The 20289-nt window shown below is 34.1% G+C and overlaps 1 protein-coding gene across 2 annotated transcripts; it reads left to right on the top strand.

The window, feature by feature from the left end:
• Window positions 1-2272: 2272 nt before the first annotated feature.
• On the top strand, window positions 2273-13199 carry LOC149180326 (formate dehydrogenase 1, mitochondrial-like). 2 transcript variants are annotated; one of them, XM_089418162.1, is made up of 3 exons: window positions 2273-2461; window positions 10947-11151; window positions 12742-13199. In XM_089418162.1, the coding sequence occupies exons 1-3, from the start codon at window positions 2343-2345 to the stop codon at window positions 12937-12939; spliced, it is 522 nt and encodes a 173-aa protein (XP_089274288.1). In that variant the 5' UTR covers window positions 2273-2342; the 3' UTR covers window positions 12940-13199. The 2 variants fall into 2 exon arrangements, with proteins under 2 accessions (XP_089274288.1, XP_089274287.1); XM_089418161.1 differs by having other exon boundaries at window positions 2274-2461; window positions 10942-11151.
• The last annotated feature ends 7090 nt before the right edge of the window (window positions 13200-20289 follow it).

Here is a 20289-nt window from a genome sequence, read left to right as displayed (position 1 = left end):
ACAAAAAGATAGAAAAGATAGATCAACAACTTAGAAATCAGCCTCTTCGAGGGGGCAACCTCCTTTACATTACACAAAAGAGCAATTATTGGATGATACAAATGACAAAGCCTCATTTCTATATATAGGAGTCTAAGGGGTCACAATATAATCAAAGTCAACATAACAATAATAATATAAGGGCACAAAAATAACAATAGTGGGCTTCTATGGGGCACAATAATAACAATATGGGGACAATAAGGGCACAACAATAACAGTAAGGGCCACAATGACACTAGTAATGGGGGAATCACTAGTGTTATAGGGACCTAACATTGTCTATATGGAAACACTGTATAATTTTGAATTTATTTATTGTAGATTTGTACATAGATGGATATTCCTTTCTTTGCATTTATCTTTTAGACTTCTTGCTTTCACCAATTGATTTAGAGCTTATGGAGTCTCAAGTAGCACCAATCCCCTTGCTTCTATTGGATTGAATAACATGATTTCTCTTTTGAAATCCATAATATCTCATTCACATGCTTCCTATTTCTCCCATAAGACTTTAGCACAGACTCCATGATCATGTTTGTGTCCCTCTTAATAACGCACTCCTTGGAAGGGGCCATAAAATCTTTTATTAGGACTAAACTTGGATGTCTCTTCTTTCTTGCCCTTTGATTCTTCATTCAATCATACCACCCATCAACTTGTTATTTTTCCATTTTTCTTATAATGACCTTTGTTGTTGGGAAGGTGCCTTTCAAGTATTTTGTCTTTGCATATAGATACACATAAAGTATCATTATTTTAATCTAATGGACGTGGTTGTTAAAATCACCAATATTTAATTAAATATGCATTGTTATACCTTCGCTCAAGTCAACTTCAATTCAAATTCTAACACATGTGTGTATACCCTTCCTTGCTTAGTTTGTATATTGTTGTAAGTCCCCAATATATTTATGTTGGCTTTTGAAAGATCATCTCATCCCAAAATAAGTAGGGGGGATTCAATATTCAAATCCGGCAGAGTGGGGTTGAAGAAATGGATATTGAAGATGGATTCAATTATAGAAACTATCTTTTGAAAAAAGGTTAGTTTTGCCCCAAAAAGAAAGTCCCTCCTTTGAGACCTTGCCACAACTTCCATAGTTGTGAAATTTTACAATAATAGAACCTCTAGAGTAGAGGTTTACCATATACTTAGAACTTAGGTTGGAATTGATTTGATTCTTGAACTCTTAAATGATGACTACAGATCATTAAATACATAGTTTGAAGCGTTTGCTTGTAGTTATTAATGAACTTGTTAACCATCCATAGATGAATACTTCCGTTGCACATGTGCTTGATTTTGTCAATAATGAAAGAATCCTACTATGTTTTTGGTATATTCGACAAGACTACATCTTTAAAATAAAGAAGATTCAATTCTTAATGCTTTGCAATCGTGTAAGAGGGAGGGACAATCGAAGTCACGCAGGAGGAGGTATTCCCTTTGTTTAGCGAAACTCTACAGAGATAAAGCACTAAATGCAAGATTAACCCCTTGTTTATGTGATAATTAGGGAATATATATCTATTCTCTCAAAGATTAGTCTTATATATTCAAAAAGAATTTCTCATTTATTCTAAATAACACTTAACACTGTTTATAGAATAATTTCTCACCATTACAATCACAATAATCATTTTTCAAGGCAAAAACTACATCAAAACTTTTTGAATATGCAAGTAGATAATCTCCACAAATGAAGATGAAAACATATTTTGAGCATGTTTAAAGTGGATTAAAATATAATAATAAAAGACACAACAAAAATCTTGATACAATAATAGCTCAAATAATTATCTTTAACAAAAATCTATTAAAAATTACTATAAAATTATAAAATGAAATTAACATTAATAAATAATCAATTAATTTATATAAAATCCCAATTTGATAATGAATAATTACTTAATTCTTTAAGTTCCACTTCAAAGAAAGCATTGACACATCAGCTAGAGAAGGGTGCATTATTGTTTTGGAGTAAGAGAAGGGTGCATTATTGTTTCGGAGTTCTATGTCCGTCGCATCAATATTTTATTTGATGTGCCCAATTATTTTTCCAAAGTAAAACTATTATTCAGCTTAAATAATAGAATGTATAATATTTCAAATTCTATAAAATGTATAATATTTCAAATTCTTTGAAAATCCGTTTTACTGAAACACAAATATATGACCGTCGATGACATGATCGGACGGTAGATATTCTATCCCGCCTTTAAATTCAAATCCTCTTGGTAGTTTGGCGCCATTGCGCGTATCCCTCTCAACGAGCTCAGTAGCTCGCATATGAACAATCATGGTTTGCAATCGCATAAACATTGCCCCAGAATCGATCCACGAGCCACCAGATCTCTCTCTGCACGACTTCCAACAGTTCATCTGCGTTTCTTCGTGGTCAAAACGATTTCAGAAAAGGTATTTTTCTGCAAGAGAGTGCTTAAATTGCAAAGCGCCATTATTTTCTTGTCGCCGTCATGAATCCTCTACGCCTTGTCCTAATGAAATTATTTAGAGTTCTTGATTGGAAAAATTTGCCATATTTCAACTTTCTGGAAATATTTCATTAAATAAGCTACCGTATTATCTAAAATAAATCTGAAGAAAGAGGCCGTGCTCAAAACAATGTTTTAAGCAGCAAATTTCACAAGGGTTATTTCTGGTTCAGTTATTCTGAGCTTTCAATGGAAAATTTTGACTCTATTTTGGCTTACAGGCAAGATTTCATAAACTAACGCTCTCTATAAATGGACTAGACAAGGTTGTGCTCAAAATTTTGTTTAAAAAATGGCAGAGTTTGGGAAGAAGTTCTTTAAGTTAATGGATCAGCATTCAGATGCATTTCGAGTGGTTTGATTGAATGATTTCTGTCTCAGTTCCGCACATTTAAAAGTTTTGGAGAATGGGAATTGATAATTCTGGTATTTGATGGTGTTCTATTCAAATTACACAGAAGAAGATAGAAAGCTAGGGCTTTTAGAGGCTAAGCGTACACAATGGCAAATCTTTACAGGTTTTCGTGAGATTTTTCAGACAGGCAAATAGGATAGAAAATTAGGGATTTCACTAAGCCAAGAAAGCTAATGCTACATTCTTTACAAATTTACTTCAGAGTTTTGAGACTGAACATTTTTGATGTTCAAGTGGTTCGTAGATATCTTCATGCGGTTTCTATTTCCATGGAACCAAGAATTTGATACCTCAACATGAAATACTGTGCTCCGAAGGGTTTTCCCTTCCAGCTCATCTTTGTGTAATGGAATAGAATCGTTAATGCTCTTTAGTGTCTGGAGAAGTCAAAACTAATGGATCAGGAAGCAGGGGCTATTGGAACGGTTAGTAATTGAGGGAAACACTATCCTTCACAATATAACAACGTAGAGGAAAACTCATGGTACATTTTTGTAGTTTTGGTCAGATTAGGCCATCCAAGCACGCCGTTAGAGATTTCAGAGAGAAGCTCTTTGTTTTCTTTAGCACCGGCTGAAGGGGAGAACTTTTGCCACATTCCGGGGTCATCTCTGTTCATTATAGAAGGAGGTCTTGTAACCTGCTCCAAACTGCCAGTTTCTCTCTTTGAAAGTTTGTATTGAAAACCAGTGCTGGGTCGAAGGTTTACTCATATGAAGGATGCAGAAAATGAGAGTCCTTTAGTGAGTCCATGAAAAAGGCTTGGTGAAGATTTGGGGCAAAATGATACCTGCAGCAGAGCCAACAAAGTTCCAAAATTAGAGCCAACCTCACCAATTAAAATCTGCAAACAACCTGGAATCCTATCTTTAGGACGAGATTGTTTGAAGCACCCCGAAAACTCAAGTATGTTATTACTATGCTACCTTTCTATAGACTGGAATTATTTCTTTTATTGCTGCAATATCCGTGATATAGTCCTGGTTCAAGCAATTGAAAGATAGACCACAATTAGGAAATGCTACAACCACTTTGTATCTATTGGCATTGGATGGACTAAAATCTGGTCAAACTGTCAATATGTATTGGTCTAGAATCTGTGGTCTTCATCAGGAAAACCCTAAAACTTTGGTTTTCTATCAACAATAACTCCATTTCCTAGGCTCTGATTTGCACAATTTTTTTGAAGTTGGGTATTTTTCTAGAGGAACCCAGATCTACAACTGGTTTCTTCATATTTTAAAATTTTAGAATATGATTTGATTTTTGCTGTCCTCTTTTTCCTTTGAAAAATTTATATAAAAAGATAAAAATTCTTCCACTTTGTACCTCGAAAAAGCTTTGATACCACTTCAAACTGAGCCAAAAAATCCAATAATATGCTAACTCAGCTAATATTTTCCATTTTTTGGTGACATTTTGTTGATATATCAGGATATTTTCAAAATATCATGATATGTTCAAAATTTGTAAAATTCACAACTTTTTCTGCTGATAATATCCCTGAGCTGAGAGAATCATGATATCTCATGATATTGACGATAGATAACCAATCTTTGCAACACTGTATTGGACAACAGAGCATTAATTGAAGATTTTTGGTCTCATTTCGATGATTCTTTGAGCATCAATACATTCCTTTGCCTTTGGTACTTTTACATACAGTTTTCCACAGCCACCACTTTTTCCCAAAAGTGAGTGTGGGGTAAGATGTTATTATTTTTGCCCATTAGTAATTACAGAATGGTTACATAACGGTAGTAGTTAATTATTATTAAACTAAGAGCGTGAATCCTTTGTTTATATTCGCATCTCCTTCCACCCTGGAAGGCACAGAAGGGCAAGTGTTATTATAAATTTTCTGCCACTTATTTCTTGTTTGTGGATTGTTGGCTTGACATATTACAGGCTATTAATTCTCTCTTTTTGTTGTATTGGGCTTGTTTCCTTTTGTCTAACATTTCAACTGATAGACGATGGATGGTAGCCATGTAAAAAGTAGCTAAATTTTAGCAACAGATTCCTTTGAATTATGTATGTTGAAAATGGTTGTTATTGATGTCAAAGGCTATCCAAATGAAAGAGAGTTATATAGTCAAATAACATATTTTGAGACCTTTCCAACGATATATGACACACCTTCTTGAAATATTGTTTTTGGATTTTTGATGTCCCATTTAGGTATCCTATCTTTGAATGCATTTTTACTCCAATTATGGAACATGATATATATATATATATATATATATATATATATATATATATATATATATATATATATATATATATATATATATATATATATGGTTGGAAAGCTTATTCCAAGATTTTTGCAACATTATATGGCACTCCCCCTAACTTCTTTTGGTTAAAGAGATGATTTTTTTCAATATTATAGTCTGCCAAGTTAGCCTAGCCAGTGGGCAAGTCGGCCTTGCTTTTGGTGGTCAAACACACTATATATAGGTGTTATGTGTAGGGACCTAGGACTTACTCGCTCAAGCCAATTCAGGTTTGTCTAAGCAAGCAAAGGAGTAATTCTAAGGTTCATACCTCATGAACCAAGTGAAGCATAGTTGGAGAGTTTTCTTGTGGGAAGGGTTTTTGGCACTCTTTGTGAAGGTTTTTGGTCCTAGTTAGAAGGTGAGTTGCAACGCTGTTCTAGAGGCCGAGTTTTAGCCCTGTTGAAGGCCGAAATTCAATGTTGTTGAGGCTGAGTTTCAGGTTTGTTCTGGTGGCCAAATTTCGATGTTTGAAGGTTGAGCTTAGGCCTAATTTGAACTTTGAAGGCCAAGTCTTGTAGTTTTGATGGGAAAATTCAGGGTTTGTTTGAGGGTTCAATATAGGGTTTATGTGTGGATGAAGTGCAGAAACCCAGGGAACTTACCCAATGGTGGGCATGCAGCCTTGTACTTATCTTCATGGCTTGTGGAACTTATTGGCAAGATACCTCTTCTTGATCCAACTGTCTGATGTGAATGCCATCCTTGAGAATAGGCAATGATATGGTAATGGAGGTGTAGTTTATATGGAAGTTTTCTTTCAAGATTCAAGGGACACATGACAAGAGTGCTCGTTCTTGTCCTATTTAGGTCAAGATAATACTATATAGAATGTTCAAGGTAAATTTTTACTGTGAGTAGGGGCAATATGGCAATATCCAGCTGCTTGAAATCTCGCTGACCCCAACAAATTGAGGTGACCAATATGCCAGCTGAAGAAATATACAACAACCCAAATGGTAACTTGCTGGTTGCATACGATCAGAGTCTCATTTCTGGCCCTAACTAAATCAAGGCAAAAGCTATGTAGGAACAAGATACATTCAAACAAACATTGTAGTAGTAAGGTTTCTTGAATATATCTCTGCCTACACATTCCTTTTGCAAGTGTGTAGTTGGTTATACCAGCTTATCATATAAGGGTCAAGGGAAAATTGCAGAATGTGCAACGTGCAGTATCTGGCTAGTTGCACCAATAAGAAAAACCATAACCAACAACATCATCTTCTTATCTATGAAAGTGAGATGGTTGGCAGGGGCAAGTTGAGAGTTGATGTAGCTTTAATCCTCAGCAAGAGAAAGAATAATTTTACTCCATTTGACATATCATGACCCCTCTTTGTTTTCCCAAGGCAATCTGGTTCATAATCCAATTAATTGCAAGCTTCACATGTTGGCTAAATAAAATGTTGTCATCTATGCATAGGTATATCCCTTGGCAATTGGCACTTGAGCTCTCATTTTACACAATTGATGCATGTATGTATGTATGATTGTATGCATGTGTGTATGGATTGTATGCATGTATGTATGCATAGTACATATCCATAGATACATGTATACAATCCATACATACATACATACATACAATGTATGCATGTATGGATGTATGCATGTATGGATGAATTTTGTTTAAAAAATGGCAGAGTTTGGGAAGAAGTTCTTTAAGTTAATGGATCAGCATTCAGATGCATTTCGAGTGGTTTGATTGAATGATTTCTGTCTCAGTTCCGCACATTTAAAAGTTTTGGAGAATGGGAATTGATAATTCTGGTATTTGATGGTGTTCTATTCAAATTACACAGAAGAAGATAGAAAGCTAGGGCTTTTAGAGGCTAAGCGTACACAATGGCACAATCTTTACAGGTTTTCGTGAGATTTTTAAGACAGGCAAATAGGATAGAAAATTAGGGATTTCACTAAGCCAAGAAAGCTAATGCTACATTCTTTACAAATTTACTTCAGAGTTTTGAGACTGAACATTTTTTATGCTTTTAGACCCACTGCTTTATGTAATTGGATTTATAAGACAATGGCTAAGGTTTTGTCTGTGAGATTAAAATCACTACTTTCTAACTTCATCTAACCAGAACAGTTTGTCAAATCTATGACACAATTGTTTCAGCACAAGAGGGCCTCTACACTATTCAAGTCAACAAAGTTCCAGCAATGGTGATCTGTCCAGAAAAGCACTTTTGAATGTGTTTGTCCACTTTCCATAAGGACAAGAGTCCCAATCCCTATGGGTGGACTGTGGAGTTCTACCTGGGATTTGTTGAAGTGTTGGGAGACAACTTACTTCAGGTAGTGGAAGAAATGAGAAGCTTTAGTAAGGCTCCCTGGCTCCTTCATCTGGACCTCTATTGCACTCATTCCAAAGGTGGATCAACCTGAGTCTTTTTATGCTTTTAGACCCACTTCTTTGTCTAATTGTATTTATAAGATAATGGCTAAGGTTTTGGCTGTCAGATTGAAAGCACTACTTTGTAAGTTCATATAACAGAACCGCTTGGTTCTCTAGAGGATCGTCAGATCCATGAAGCAATTGTTTCAGCACAAGAGGGCCTCCATATTATTCAAGTCAAAAATGTTACAATAATGGTGATCAAGTTGAACCTCTCCAAGGCTTATAAAGGGTGTCTTGGCTCTTTCTGATACTTCTTTTTATCCATATTAGTTTCAACTTACCACTGGTAAATTAGATTATGGGATGTGTAATTTAAGCTTCTTATGCATTTTTTATAAATGGTTCAGCCTCTAATTTCTTAAGACCCTCAAGAGGGTTAAAACTTAAAACAAGGTTGTACCTTGTCTCCTTATTTATTTCTTCTAGTTGTTGAAGGACTAAGTAGGTCCATCCTAGAAGCAAAAAAAAAAAAAACAAGATACATTCAAGGGATTAGCAACGACTCTTGTAAAGAAGATCATGGCATTGCATAGAACCAATTATTCCCCTGTCCTTGCAACATATCCCTGTGGTTATCCTATTAAAAACCCAGGCCCTAGCAGCAGAAGAAGTGTGTGCCTCATTTAGGCCTTCCTCTCCCATTGGTCGCCCTAGATCCTCACCCCACTTGATTAGGACAAGCAATTCTTCCTCTTTAGATTTACTTTAGATAGAAAAGATACAGAGATAATACAAACAAGAATAGTATGATTAGTCTTCTTATTAGTTTAGTATCACTTGGAATAAAGAATAACTCCTTTGTTTATATTATCTAATCAGTAACTCGCAAAGGCATCAGAATAATAATTAGGAGTTATTGGTTTCTTTTTTTAGTATATGTGGTTGTAGTAATCTATTACAAGTAGGGAAATCTTGGACAAAGAAAGTATGTTTTGGATTACATACAGTTTAGTCTTGACTCCTGAAAAAAGATAGCGGAATGTCTTTGTTAGTAGGAGATTAGGAACTAACAATACGACCGAGACTTAAATTCCTTTTACTGTTTTACTCTTGAGGGATTAAGCTCCTTAGACTTCATAGGCAACAAGAACTACAAATTACATACATCGGAATCATCATCCTTCTTTTTATTATTGGTATTAATGGAATGCTTAAGACATGAGCTTTGAAAAGATGAACAATGCTTTATTTATATATGGGTCTTTGAGAAGAGGACGAGTTAATTTAAAAGGATATTAAAGTAAGTTGAAGAAACTCTTTAGAATACTTTATAGTAAAGATCCATTTATAGTTTATATAGATACAAGCAACTGGAAACCACCTCACTATGACACCCTTCACCTTCGTTTTTAGAGGACTTTTATACCACTTTTTCTCACCCTGGAACCAGCAGCCCACAACAAAGAGGAGATATCAGATTCCAGATCCTTATGATATATATAGCATTGTCACATTCACCCCCAAGAAGCTACAAACAATAAAGTGAGAGTTATCTTTTAGTTTGTAGTATTATTAGCAGATCAGATCAGGTTGGTCACTACACTCCTCTCTTCTTGTTTCTCCTCCAGAGCCTTGGTTTATATTTGGGTCTTGTTGTGAGAAACGTATGAAGGTGGAAGTATGAAGATCCTTGGATATGCAGAAGTTGGATCTAGGATATGTTGGATTAGGATTTAGAAAGTACATAGAGAATAGAATAAGAATTAAGATTGTATAAATTAACATATAGAAAGTCGTGTCCTTTGATAACAAGGAGAAGGAGTCGTGTCTTTTGATAGTGCATGGGTATTGATAAAATGTGATGGAATGCATTTTTGATGAGATGCTTGACCATAAGATACTCAGAACCTTATGACTGTTTGGCTTGAACAAACGCTGGACTTGGAATTTGCTCAGAAATGAATTCACTGTATTATATATTTACACTTGTAGTTTTGTTGTAATAGCTACAGGCCTATGAGCTTAAACCCTGAACATACATATGCATTGATGTGTGTAATTAAGGTGAACAACCTGTATACCTTTCAATACCAGGGCAGTGAACATAGCCCAAAACTTGTAATGACAACCTTGCTGAATTAGTTACAGGAAAGGTATGTGTCCTTCCAACTATACCTAAACATATATATGTGGCATGGGAGTGATGGGATATTGTTCTTTGGCTGCCTTAGTTTCTGTATGTTAAGTGATCTGGACTCTGGAGTATTAAGACTCCTCCAATCATTATTTAAATCATGGAGGTGATGTCAAGTAGATCTGAGTGAGATTCTCTAAATTGGATCTGCTCATCTAGCTGACTTTTCTATTAATTATTCTTGAACACCTGAGGATGTGCATTCTAATTGATAGAAATAATACCTTGTCAATTTTGAAAGATAGTCTCCCAGCCAGGCCTACTTCTACTTTGGTTTTGGGTGAGGATATAGGTAACCTACCGGTGCCAAGAGGGCTGAAATCAGGAAAAGTGACAATACATCTTACCTGGATTATCATATTGATATTTACTGTGACTAGATTGATTCATTATCCTTTTGGCTGTACTTACCCATGGGTTTTATTTTGCTCTTATTACATTCCTGAAAGATTTGCGGAAGATCTCAAAGCGCTCTTCTTTGTTTAATCCGTCTGTAATGATTGTTTTCCAAAATATGCTTGCAAAAATATGCTTGAGCTATTTTGACATATTTAATGTTAATTTTAAGATATAGGAATGGTATTGGGTTTTTCCCTCATGGTACAGAAATGGAAAGAAGATGAAGTGGACAACAATAATTAGAATTATTCTTAGAAATTAGTTAATGGTTGGTATTGAAATAAAAATAGTTATTGTTTTAAAAAATGTGATTTTATAATAAATTAATAACAATGAAATAATAACTCTCTTGTTTATATTCAGCCTGTAGGCTATTCAATTCCATATCATTCCATTATTATTTACAACTCATTTAATTGTCAATCTCATGCTATGATATTGGCTTTATCCCCAATCCAACATGTACTGCAGATTTACCTTGATCTTCACTTGTGTTATTGTATGTTTTTGCAATTTCTTGGAAAGCTTTAATGCATTTGGTCTTTTATCGACTCCTTTGTAATGGTGAGATTGTACTGTGTAATAACTGTTCTCCTGTAGCTTTCGTATTTTGGATATGGGGCATTATATCTCGAGAAACACAGATAGACTAACACTCTCTTTATTTTCCTGTAAATAAAACAGAGAGTTACTTTTAAACGCATTTTATTTATATTGGATATATTTTTTAATTCCATTGATTTGTTTGTATCATCATTGGTTGAAGATCAGCGAAAGTAATGTGGTGTCCGTGGCAGAAGATGAGCTAATGCGCATTCTCATATTGATGCGAAACTTTGTGCCTGGATATAAGCAAATTGTTGAGGGTGATTGGAAAGTGGCAGCAATTTCTTACAGGTCATATGATCTAGAAGGGAAAACTATTGGTTCTATTGGTGCAGGGCGTATTGGCAAAGAACTACTTAAGCGTTTGAAGGTATTCATTCTTAGGATCTAGTACTACTTCATGATGTTGCAAACTTCTTTTCAAAAATCAGTGCTCCATAATTCTTACGCATGCATGCTGTTTGTTTCAAAATTTCAATCTAATAATAATAAACATTACATGATGTTGAATTGAATTGCGTTCCTTTGTACAACCCTTCAATTGTAAGCTTCTTTACCACGACCGTCTTTCTATTGGACCCGAATTGGAAAAGGAAACTGGAGCAACATTGGAGACAAATCTTGACGAAATGCTACCTAAATGTGATGTACTTGTCATTAATATGCCTCTTTCTGACAAAACTAGGTGCGCCTTATCACAATTTCATAAATAATCTCTCCCATTATTCACTCAAACATCAATAGCACCTATATATTTTGTACAACTTGTGAACAAAAACCTAATTATTGTTTCTCTTGCCCTTTCCTTTTGGTTACAGTAGGGGAATGTTTAACAAGGAAGGTGTTCTCTACCAAGCCTAGCTTTTCTCTCAGAATCTTAACATCCCCTTTGCAAAGGGTTTCATTAGAATGACAACAACCCGCATTTAAAGCATTTCTCCACCCATCCTAATTAGAAATACAATTTTGGGTTCTCTACTAATTTTCTCCACACCCATTTAATCTAACAATGGACATACAGCATGTATATATATACTTGTGTGTTGGAAATACCATTTTATACTTTAATGTTTATTATTTTTGTTTTATTAATATTACTTGAATTTCTTCTTAACAAGTGGTTGTGTTTCTTTTGGTTTTAGTGAAAGTATGGGCTCCAATGTTGGCTCTCTTATTATGGAGTATAATTCATCTTTGAGAATTTTTCAATTATTAAAGTAGGTTAGTCAATTGCTTAAAATATTAAATTTATTTCAAAAAGTTTTTGTTACTTTATAGGTTAGACACTGCTTGAAATATTAAACTTATTTCAAAATGTTTTTGTTACTTTATAGATAAGACGTAGATTTCTTGGCTCTATGATGAAAATAATTAAGGGAAAATACATGTTAATATGTTACTTGTGCTCTTTGACTGAAAAATACACGGTGAGAGAAAAATGTATATTATGCTAATTGAGGAATGTTTTTCACTTGTCGAACTTATAGTATTGAATTTAACACACTAACACTTTACAACAATGAACTAACAATATTCATGATGAAAATAGCAATATGGAAGATTTATCTGCATAATGAAAAAGGCAATATGGAAGATTCCGATCACGTTCCAAGGCATTTCTTAAAATGTGGATGTGACAAAAGGTTGTTGTGGAAGTTGTTGTTTGTATATGGAAAATTTCTTGATCATTGTGTATAATCCTAATGTTGATAGATATGTCTACTAAATGCTTCCAGTTAATGGGGCATTGATTTGAGCATTCAATATATTTTTATTCTTTATCAAAGTATTCTTTTGTTGTATTTGTATTTTTCAATTTATGCCTTACGGCGTTTCCTTTGCAACATCTGGTGCAAATGCTAGTATATCTTACCTCATTTTATGGTTAACATTGTATAACAAAAACATGCGTTGTGTTATGTAATTAATACTAACATGTAATATTGATTTTTTTTGTCAGAATGCTATAGGTAATGATTGCCAAGACGATGATCCAAATTATGTTCAACATATATCAGGAGATGATGAGGATGAGGATGAGGATGATGGTGGTGAAGGAGGAGATGATGATGATAGTTGCGGTGTTGGTGATGATGTGGATCAGAGTAATGAGGATGGTCAAGATGATCATGAGGATGATCTTGGTGGTGGTAGCTAGGCATGCACATGCATTGTTTTTTATGAAGAAATTATTGTGTAGAATGACATTGTTATGTTTAGATGGGTGTTGTGAATTTACCCTATATCAATGAGACATTTTGATTTTGTAATCATACGATGAGTTTGATTTATGTATGTTGTTAATTTATCGTAGAATAACGATATTCATGAAATATTTTGATTTGTTAATCATATTTGAATTTTACTTGTTTTGATTAAAAATAATACTGATTTTATTAGTATTATGTTGCTATTTTATACATGTTTTGAAAATTGTTAATGACACATTGTTATTTTTTGGATGGATGTTGTCAATTTCTCTTAAATTTCTTTACAAATGATTTTGAATTGTGATATCTGCTTTAATGATATTTAGAAACTATCATATATTTCACTATGAATCTATAAAGGGGGTCATATATGTAAAGAAAAATATACTCTATATAAGAAGTCAAATGCGGATGTAACCATGGATGCAAAATTGAAAGTAAAATTGGATGTTAAACTAGGAATTAATACAAAATGCAAACAATTGACATACAAAGTGTTTTAAATTAGAAGTGAAAAATTGTGCAATAGTTGACACAAAGAAGGGAACAAAACATGGCATACAAAAGGATATCAAATTGGGCAAAAACAAGGACACATAAATGGGCACCAAATTAGATGCAAAAAAGGACAACAACTAGATGTAAAATAAGATGCAAAGTTGAGCGTTAAAAAGAAGCAAAAAACGTTACAAATTAATATGCCAAATGATGATGCAAATAATGGTGTAAATTTGGGATGCAAACTTGGGTGCAAAAAAGGAAAAAAAAAAAAGATGTAAGAAAAGACATAAAACAAGATGCAAAATGGGGCTGAAAAAAGGTGAAACCAAGGATGCCATATTGGATGTAAAAAATGATTCCTAATCACATGCAAATTTAGGCTCGAACTCAGACACAAAATTATATGCAAATGTGGACACAAAATGAGGCAAAAAAAGATGCAATTTGGATGGTGAAAACGATGTAAAACTAGACACCAAAAAAATGCAAAATTGGATGAAAAAGTCGGTGTAAATAATGGTGCAACATTGGACACAAGTAGACACAAAAAAATGGTGCAAAAAGGGGCATAAAATAGCTTAAAATTGGATGCAAAACTTGGTGCAAAAACAAATACAGAAGTAGACGTAAAAAATGGCTCTAAATTGAATGTACCATTAGACACAAAATAAGATGCAAAGGTGGACACAACACATGACTCAACATAAGATGCAAATATAAATGCAAATTTGGATGCTCAAAATGATGTAACATTAGATGCAAGAGATGGTGTTAAAAATGATGCAAAATTGGATGAAACAAATGACGCAAAATATGGTGCAAAATGAGATGGGCAAAATGGAGACAAATCAAACGTAAATGTGGATGTAAAAAATGGTCCAAAAAAAGATGCAAAAATGGGCACAAAAATGGATGCAAAATTTGGTGCTAAATCAAATTCAACACATGGTGCAAAGATAGGCACCAAAGCTGGTGCAAAAATAGAAGCAAAAACTAGTGTAAGAGTAGATACAAAACCTGGCGTAAGACTAGATGCAAAAACTGACACAAAATGGATGCATAAAAAGACGTTAAATTGGATTCAAAATACAGTGTAAACTTGATGCAAATGATGGTGCAAAAATGGAAGCAAAGAATGACACAAAATAGGAAGCAAAAGAGAATGAAAAATAGATGCAAAAAATGACACAAAACTAGAAGCAAAACCTGTCATAAAATAAGATGCAAATCTTGGTTCAAAATTTGACGCAAAAAATGATGCATAGTTTGGTGTAAAAAATGATGCAAAATCTAGCGTGAAAAAGGATGCAAAATCAGGTGCAAAAAAGGACGCTTTAAAAATTGTACAATAGAGCCAGATTTAGCGCCAAGTTGCTCATCACAATTACAAAAAAAATGCACTAAAATCTGGCGCTAAATCTGGCGCAAATCGCTGGTTTTGTTGTAGTGTTGGCAAGACATTTTCAAAAGTTTTTGTTTTAGACTTTTCTTTCTGTTTTTGATTTATTGGGTCTTACAAATTGCTAAATTTGCACATGGATTAATGATGACAACGAGAATCCCTCACAGTGTTTCAAGTTCCGTGTTCTAAATACACAAATTTACCAGCTCACTGTTTATTTTTCCTTGAAAATGCAAATATGATGGCCAGGTTTAAATAAAATTATGAATTTGTTCCTTGAAGCACTATGCGTTGTGGAGTTTGAAGTACAAATTGCACCATACAAATGTCAGGCCAAGAGCTAATGTCTCTCTGCAAACTGTCGACGCTCTGTCTGTGCTATCCAACTTCTCCAATTCCTCCTCAAAATCCTTGTTCTACTGATCTAAGCGATTCAACTCTGCTAGCCTTTTCTTATCCGGGCTCCTTCTGGCTGTCCCCTGCATCTTTATTGGCTGTTTATTCCAATTTTCTTAATCCAAAGACGACCCAATTATTTATAATCAAATTTCTTGGGAATTGTTGGGGATTCTCAAGTAGAGCCCATGGAGGCGTGCACTGATGATCGCATTCCAACTTACCTGCTAATATGTTATCATTGACTATCTAAACTTGTTCATCAAATGGCTCGGAATGAAGAAATTGAACCCATTCTGATCCATCAAATTCTGTACAATCCCTCCTCTTATTTACTTGAGAGTGAAGAATTATGCGCAGATATCGATGGTGATGATTGAAGAAATGTCAATGTCAAGAACAGCTAAAGCTGACTTTGCCGTTCCTTTGAGCCGGTCTTGTTGCGACCGTGACAAAAATTAAAATGGCACGGCTAATAGATTTGGGGTTGCTCTAAATCGACATCGTTACCGTGACTTCAATAAGGTATATCACTGTACTTTTACAACTTTGCCACGGTGAAGGTTAGCAATTTCCATCGGGTTCGGGATGAAATTTCCAACGATGGTCAACATTGCAGCCGAAAAGTATGGGATCACCACTTCCAATTCAAAGAATCCGAGCCATTGCCTTTCATCTATTACAACATTTTGGGATACATATCTTGGATAGATTGGTGATTGGGCTGTTTCATTCAAAAATTAGGTATTGTCTGGCTTAGATCCTGCAAGCGCTTCTATTTCGTCTTCTCCCGGTTTCACACTCTCCACTGGCAGTATGGTCTACAATTTTTAAAGCAATATATATCAACACGTTTGCATCCTTTATTTTATACAAAAATTTAATAAACATAAAAAAGAATGCCTGTGAAAAATAAGCTCTAATATTGCTATAGAATATACAAATCACTCGGAAGCTCTCCCAAAGTAACAGACACGAGTACTCTGAAAAATAGGTTATAGAAAGCAAGCGTAAATAATGATTTAAGGTAATGTACTGACAAACAAGAGGCAAAGGAAACAACGAATAACTTTTTGCAATAATGCAAAACACGAGATAACTTCATGGTCTTACAAGCAGAGACTTGTATGTAATGTTTGAAATATCCAAAAGTAAAATTCATAAACAGAAAAGAAAGAGATTAACCTTTCACGCAGACCGGTATATGAATGCACGTATAGCAGTTAAAGTTCATGAATCTCTTTTCCCTTCTGTCGATTTTCCTTCTTAAAAAAAAAAAAAAATTCAAAAGTTGTTCATCAGATTTGATCCAAAGACTTATTTGCATGTGCTAAATTTTTTCCACCTTTCACAGAAAATCTGGAATTTAAATGCAAGTTGATCTCTTTACTCCGTCATTATGATTGTTTTATTGCAGATCACACTCTTTTAACGACTTATTGGTAAATGATCTGTTATCAATTCGTTAGCTTTTGCAGATCACACTCTTTCATTGCTTATTTTACTAATAAATTTTTTAATTAACAAGAACTTAGTACGACTTTTTGGTGGAAAAAGATTTGGAATTTAGGTTTGTGTAATCTCTTTGTGTAGCCTCCAGGTTACAGCCATTTGCAGATAAATATGATCCACAAGGTTACTTCAAATGAAGTGCACCCATTCACCATCAATCCAAAGCCCCCTAGCTTGAGAACAATCTATGTCAGGTGTTTATCTTCCCCTTTTCCCATTTGGTTGTTTTATATTAGTCTTTGCTACTTGAGAGATGAGGGTATGACATTGAGAGAACCAGGTGACAGTTGAGAGAGAACTCTGTGTGAGCTAAGACAAAGCCAGATTATCTTCCACCCCTTTATTGGCAAGGAGGTCCGCTAATCTATTTGCATTCCTTCTGATATGAACGAAAATAATTGCTCGCCCTTCTGCAATGATTGCTGCTAGTTGTTAAACACCGTGGTCCAAGCGCCAACAACTTTTGCATTTGTAAGCTGGAGAGCCACCAAGTATGCAATTGGCTATTTGAGTGGGTGGAGATTATGTGATCGGGCTATTATTATTCCTTGCATGAGAAAATGGTACTATTGACTATGTAAATGGTACTATTGACCTTATAGTGTGTGCAGATTTCTCGACATTGTTGTCGAAAAGAACAATGGAATTTGCAGGAACACGCATAGCCATGGCCGCAAGCTTACAATCTTATGTCTTATGTCTTATGCAGGCAATTTTATGTCTTATCCAGGAAATTATTATGGCTAAAATGTATTTTAATTTGAGGGATGGTGTTGCCTTCGCAGGTGCGCTTGCAGGCAGGCCATATAATTAATAAAATGATTTTATTTTGTGTTGGGGAGGGATAACCTTCCCAGTCATCCGATCCGGTTCTGGGTCGGGTGTTGGTGTCTCTTCTTTATGGTGTAGAATATTTCTTTGATTATTTGATTTCTTCATTTCCTTAGAGTAATCATTTAATAGCCATAAGAATATCAAGATACATTCAATAAATTTGTTTAAACGATTTATTTTTCTAACATAATTTATTTCACTCTACAACACATAATTTCAATTTATCTTAGCACATAAGGTCATGAATCTATAGACTTAATATTGGTGTGACATATAATTTCAAAAGTCATGGTGAATTTTCTTTCAGAATTCAAGTACCTTCTTAAAACAATACTGCCACTAATATTCTTAAGCTTTACTCATTGGAATTTTGATTTTATGTTGAGACAATTCTCTAAGTTTTAATACTACAAAATTAGTAATTATTGATAATTTGCATGATCAATCACACAGTTTCAAATTTGGCAATGGTCTGATTGCATGCCGTGCAGTAGGGGAAAAATATACAAAACAGTAAATTGAAATGAATCAAGAATCTTCAAAACTTTGTTGAATAAATTTGGCATGGTTAATACATATCTGGTTAAAAATTCACTGCATAATTATCACAACAATAATCTAAGTATTCTAAATGACTCACCTAATTAAAAGTATATAGTTTTGTTATGACTCATTGATTCATTGGAAACAATATATAATCTTGTAATCTTGGATGGTGATAATCTACCCATAATTAATGATGTATAATTGCTGGCATGTTTTTTGTAACAAATTTTTAATGCTGGTGTAACCACTCACCACTAGTTCATTTTACAACACAGTTTTTGAAGTATTTGGATAATTGAAGTTGAAATTTGTCACCAATTAAAGTGCTCTAAAATAGTGAAATCTGTTCCAATTTACAATGGATAAACTCTGATATCTTAGTCTCTTTAGATGATCATGGTTCACTAGCAATCTATTCATTATTTTACTCTTCAAATTTGATCTAAAAACATAGAGATAACATTCCTTGAATGTTGATCATACTATTCACTAATTGGGTTGGATTGTTGTTCTCATTTCCTTTAGCGATAGCAGTTGCTTGGCATTTCTTGGGTATATTATTGCAAGAACACAACTCTCTCAATATGATCTTCTAATAAATTTAATTTTGCATTGCAATTGCCATTCAGATTACATGTATCTGCTCATTTACTAAACATCATCAAGCTACCATTGAAGTTCCCTTCATTATTGAGTGAATCAGTTGGGTTTTGCAGTATATATATAAACCACAGGAGGGTATCTTTTAGTCTCAGTGGCAAATTGTATAAATTTGGATTAAAGTTCAGAAGTTGAGTATAATGTTACATGAGGTTAGTGATTCAAGGTTAATTGCATATAATGGTAAAAGTTGTCTAAGGAGAAATGGAAAGGAGAAACTTGCAAATTTTTGGGATGATAACTAATGATAATTCATGTGATTATGGCTAACTTGGATCAGATAATTACGGTGGTAGCGAAGAAGTATCACAACAAGAGTAAGAAATCCGTAAGAAGAGACAACCTATTTTAGAACATAATGAAATAGTTTGGTATAATCATCACTTGGTAATCTCAAGGTATCACTATAAGGTATATCTAAGGAAGAAAATATTGGCAATCAACCAGGGAAGTTGAAAAATCATGGTAATAATGAAGGTCATTTTAAGGAACTTGGAAGGTATGATAAAATAGAATGATTGGAGAAGATAAGTTGTGTGCATAACAACATCTATAACAATGGGAGAGCCGCATTGTAAGTTTTCCATAGGTGACTAACTATATGAATAAATTATGGATAACAAGATGAAGGATTAGGCAATTTTATTAGGTGGATGTCTTAAAACAGGATTACATTTGGTAGCCATCTTAATGAATTTATTTATCAAGGATTACCCAAGTTGGGAAATAGTAACAACATTTCCAAGGTATATCGGTGCTATGTTTAAAAGAGGAAGAAAAGAAACCACAATGACTGGAGGTGAGAAATTAAAGTCAAAATAGAATAAAGTAAAGAAATTTCCATTTTAAGCTAATAGACATGGAAGATTAGGAGAAAAATATATAATAATATCTGGTAGGAGGAAATGAAGGGATGTCCTATCAAGAAGAAAGGTATTGATGAGTGGAGCGAGAAACATGATGGGTAATGGTCATAATGATGATCTACATATTTTAAAAATGTGAAGGTGTAAAGTTCCATGATGACCAAGTGATAATAAACAAGGAAGATAGGAAGGAATGTTGCTAGAAATTTTATAAGGATACCTTGAGAAGGATTGTGTACATAGTGACAAAAGAAGTGAAAGTCAATTAATAGAGGTTGTACTTGACTAATTTTCACTCATCATTTCATGAGTAGGACTTCCCATAAAGTTAAAAGAGGTTGTTTCCACATAACACCTCACAGTTAAATGGACAATGATGGTAGTAGTGTTTCCAACTATTTCAAAATTTAAAATAATGATACTATTTAATAAGAAAGAGTCTTTTGCCCAACTTGAGGAAACTGAATTTATGATAAAGCAATCAAGTGGTATTGAGCTACGAACTTTATGAACTCGACGAGATAAGAAAATATTTATGTGGATGAAGTGCTAATTGTTAAATAAGTCAACATGGATCAACA

This window comes from Pinus tabuliformis, chromosome 3_2, assembly GCF_031772625.1.
Source record: "Pinus tabuliformis cultivar Carrire ecotype Pingquan chromosome 3_2, CPIR1, whole genome shotgun sequence".
In the NCBI taxonomy this organism is placed as follows: Eukaryota; Viridiplantae; Streptophyta; class Pinopsida; order Pinales; family Pinaceae; genus Pinus; species Pinus tabuliformis.
The sequence above is the reverse complement of the archived record's forward strand: the minus strand, read 5'-3'. Positions and strand labels throughout refer to the sequence as shown.

Coding starts and splice junctions, on each gene's coding strand:
- LOC149180326 (XM_089418161.1), top strand. CDS start 2,333: ATGAACAATCATGGTTTGCAATCGCATAAACATTGCCCCAGAATCGAT. Junction 2,462..10,941: donor TCAAAACGATTTCAGAAAAG/GTATTTTTCTGC, acceptor CATTGGTTGAAG/ATCAGCGAAAGTAATGTGGT. Junction 11,152..12,741: donor AACTACTTAAGCGTTTGAAG/GTATTCATTCTT, acceptor TTTTTTTGTCAG/AATGCTATAGGTAATGATTG.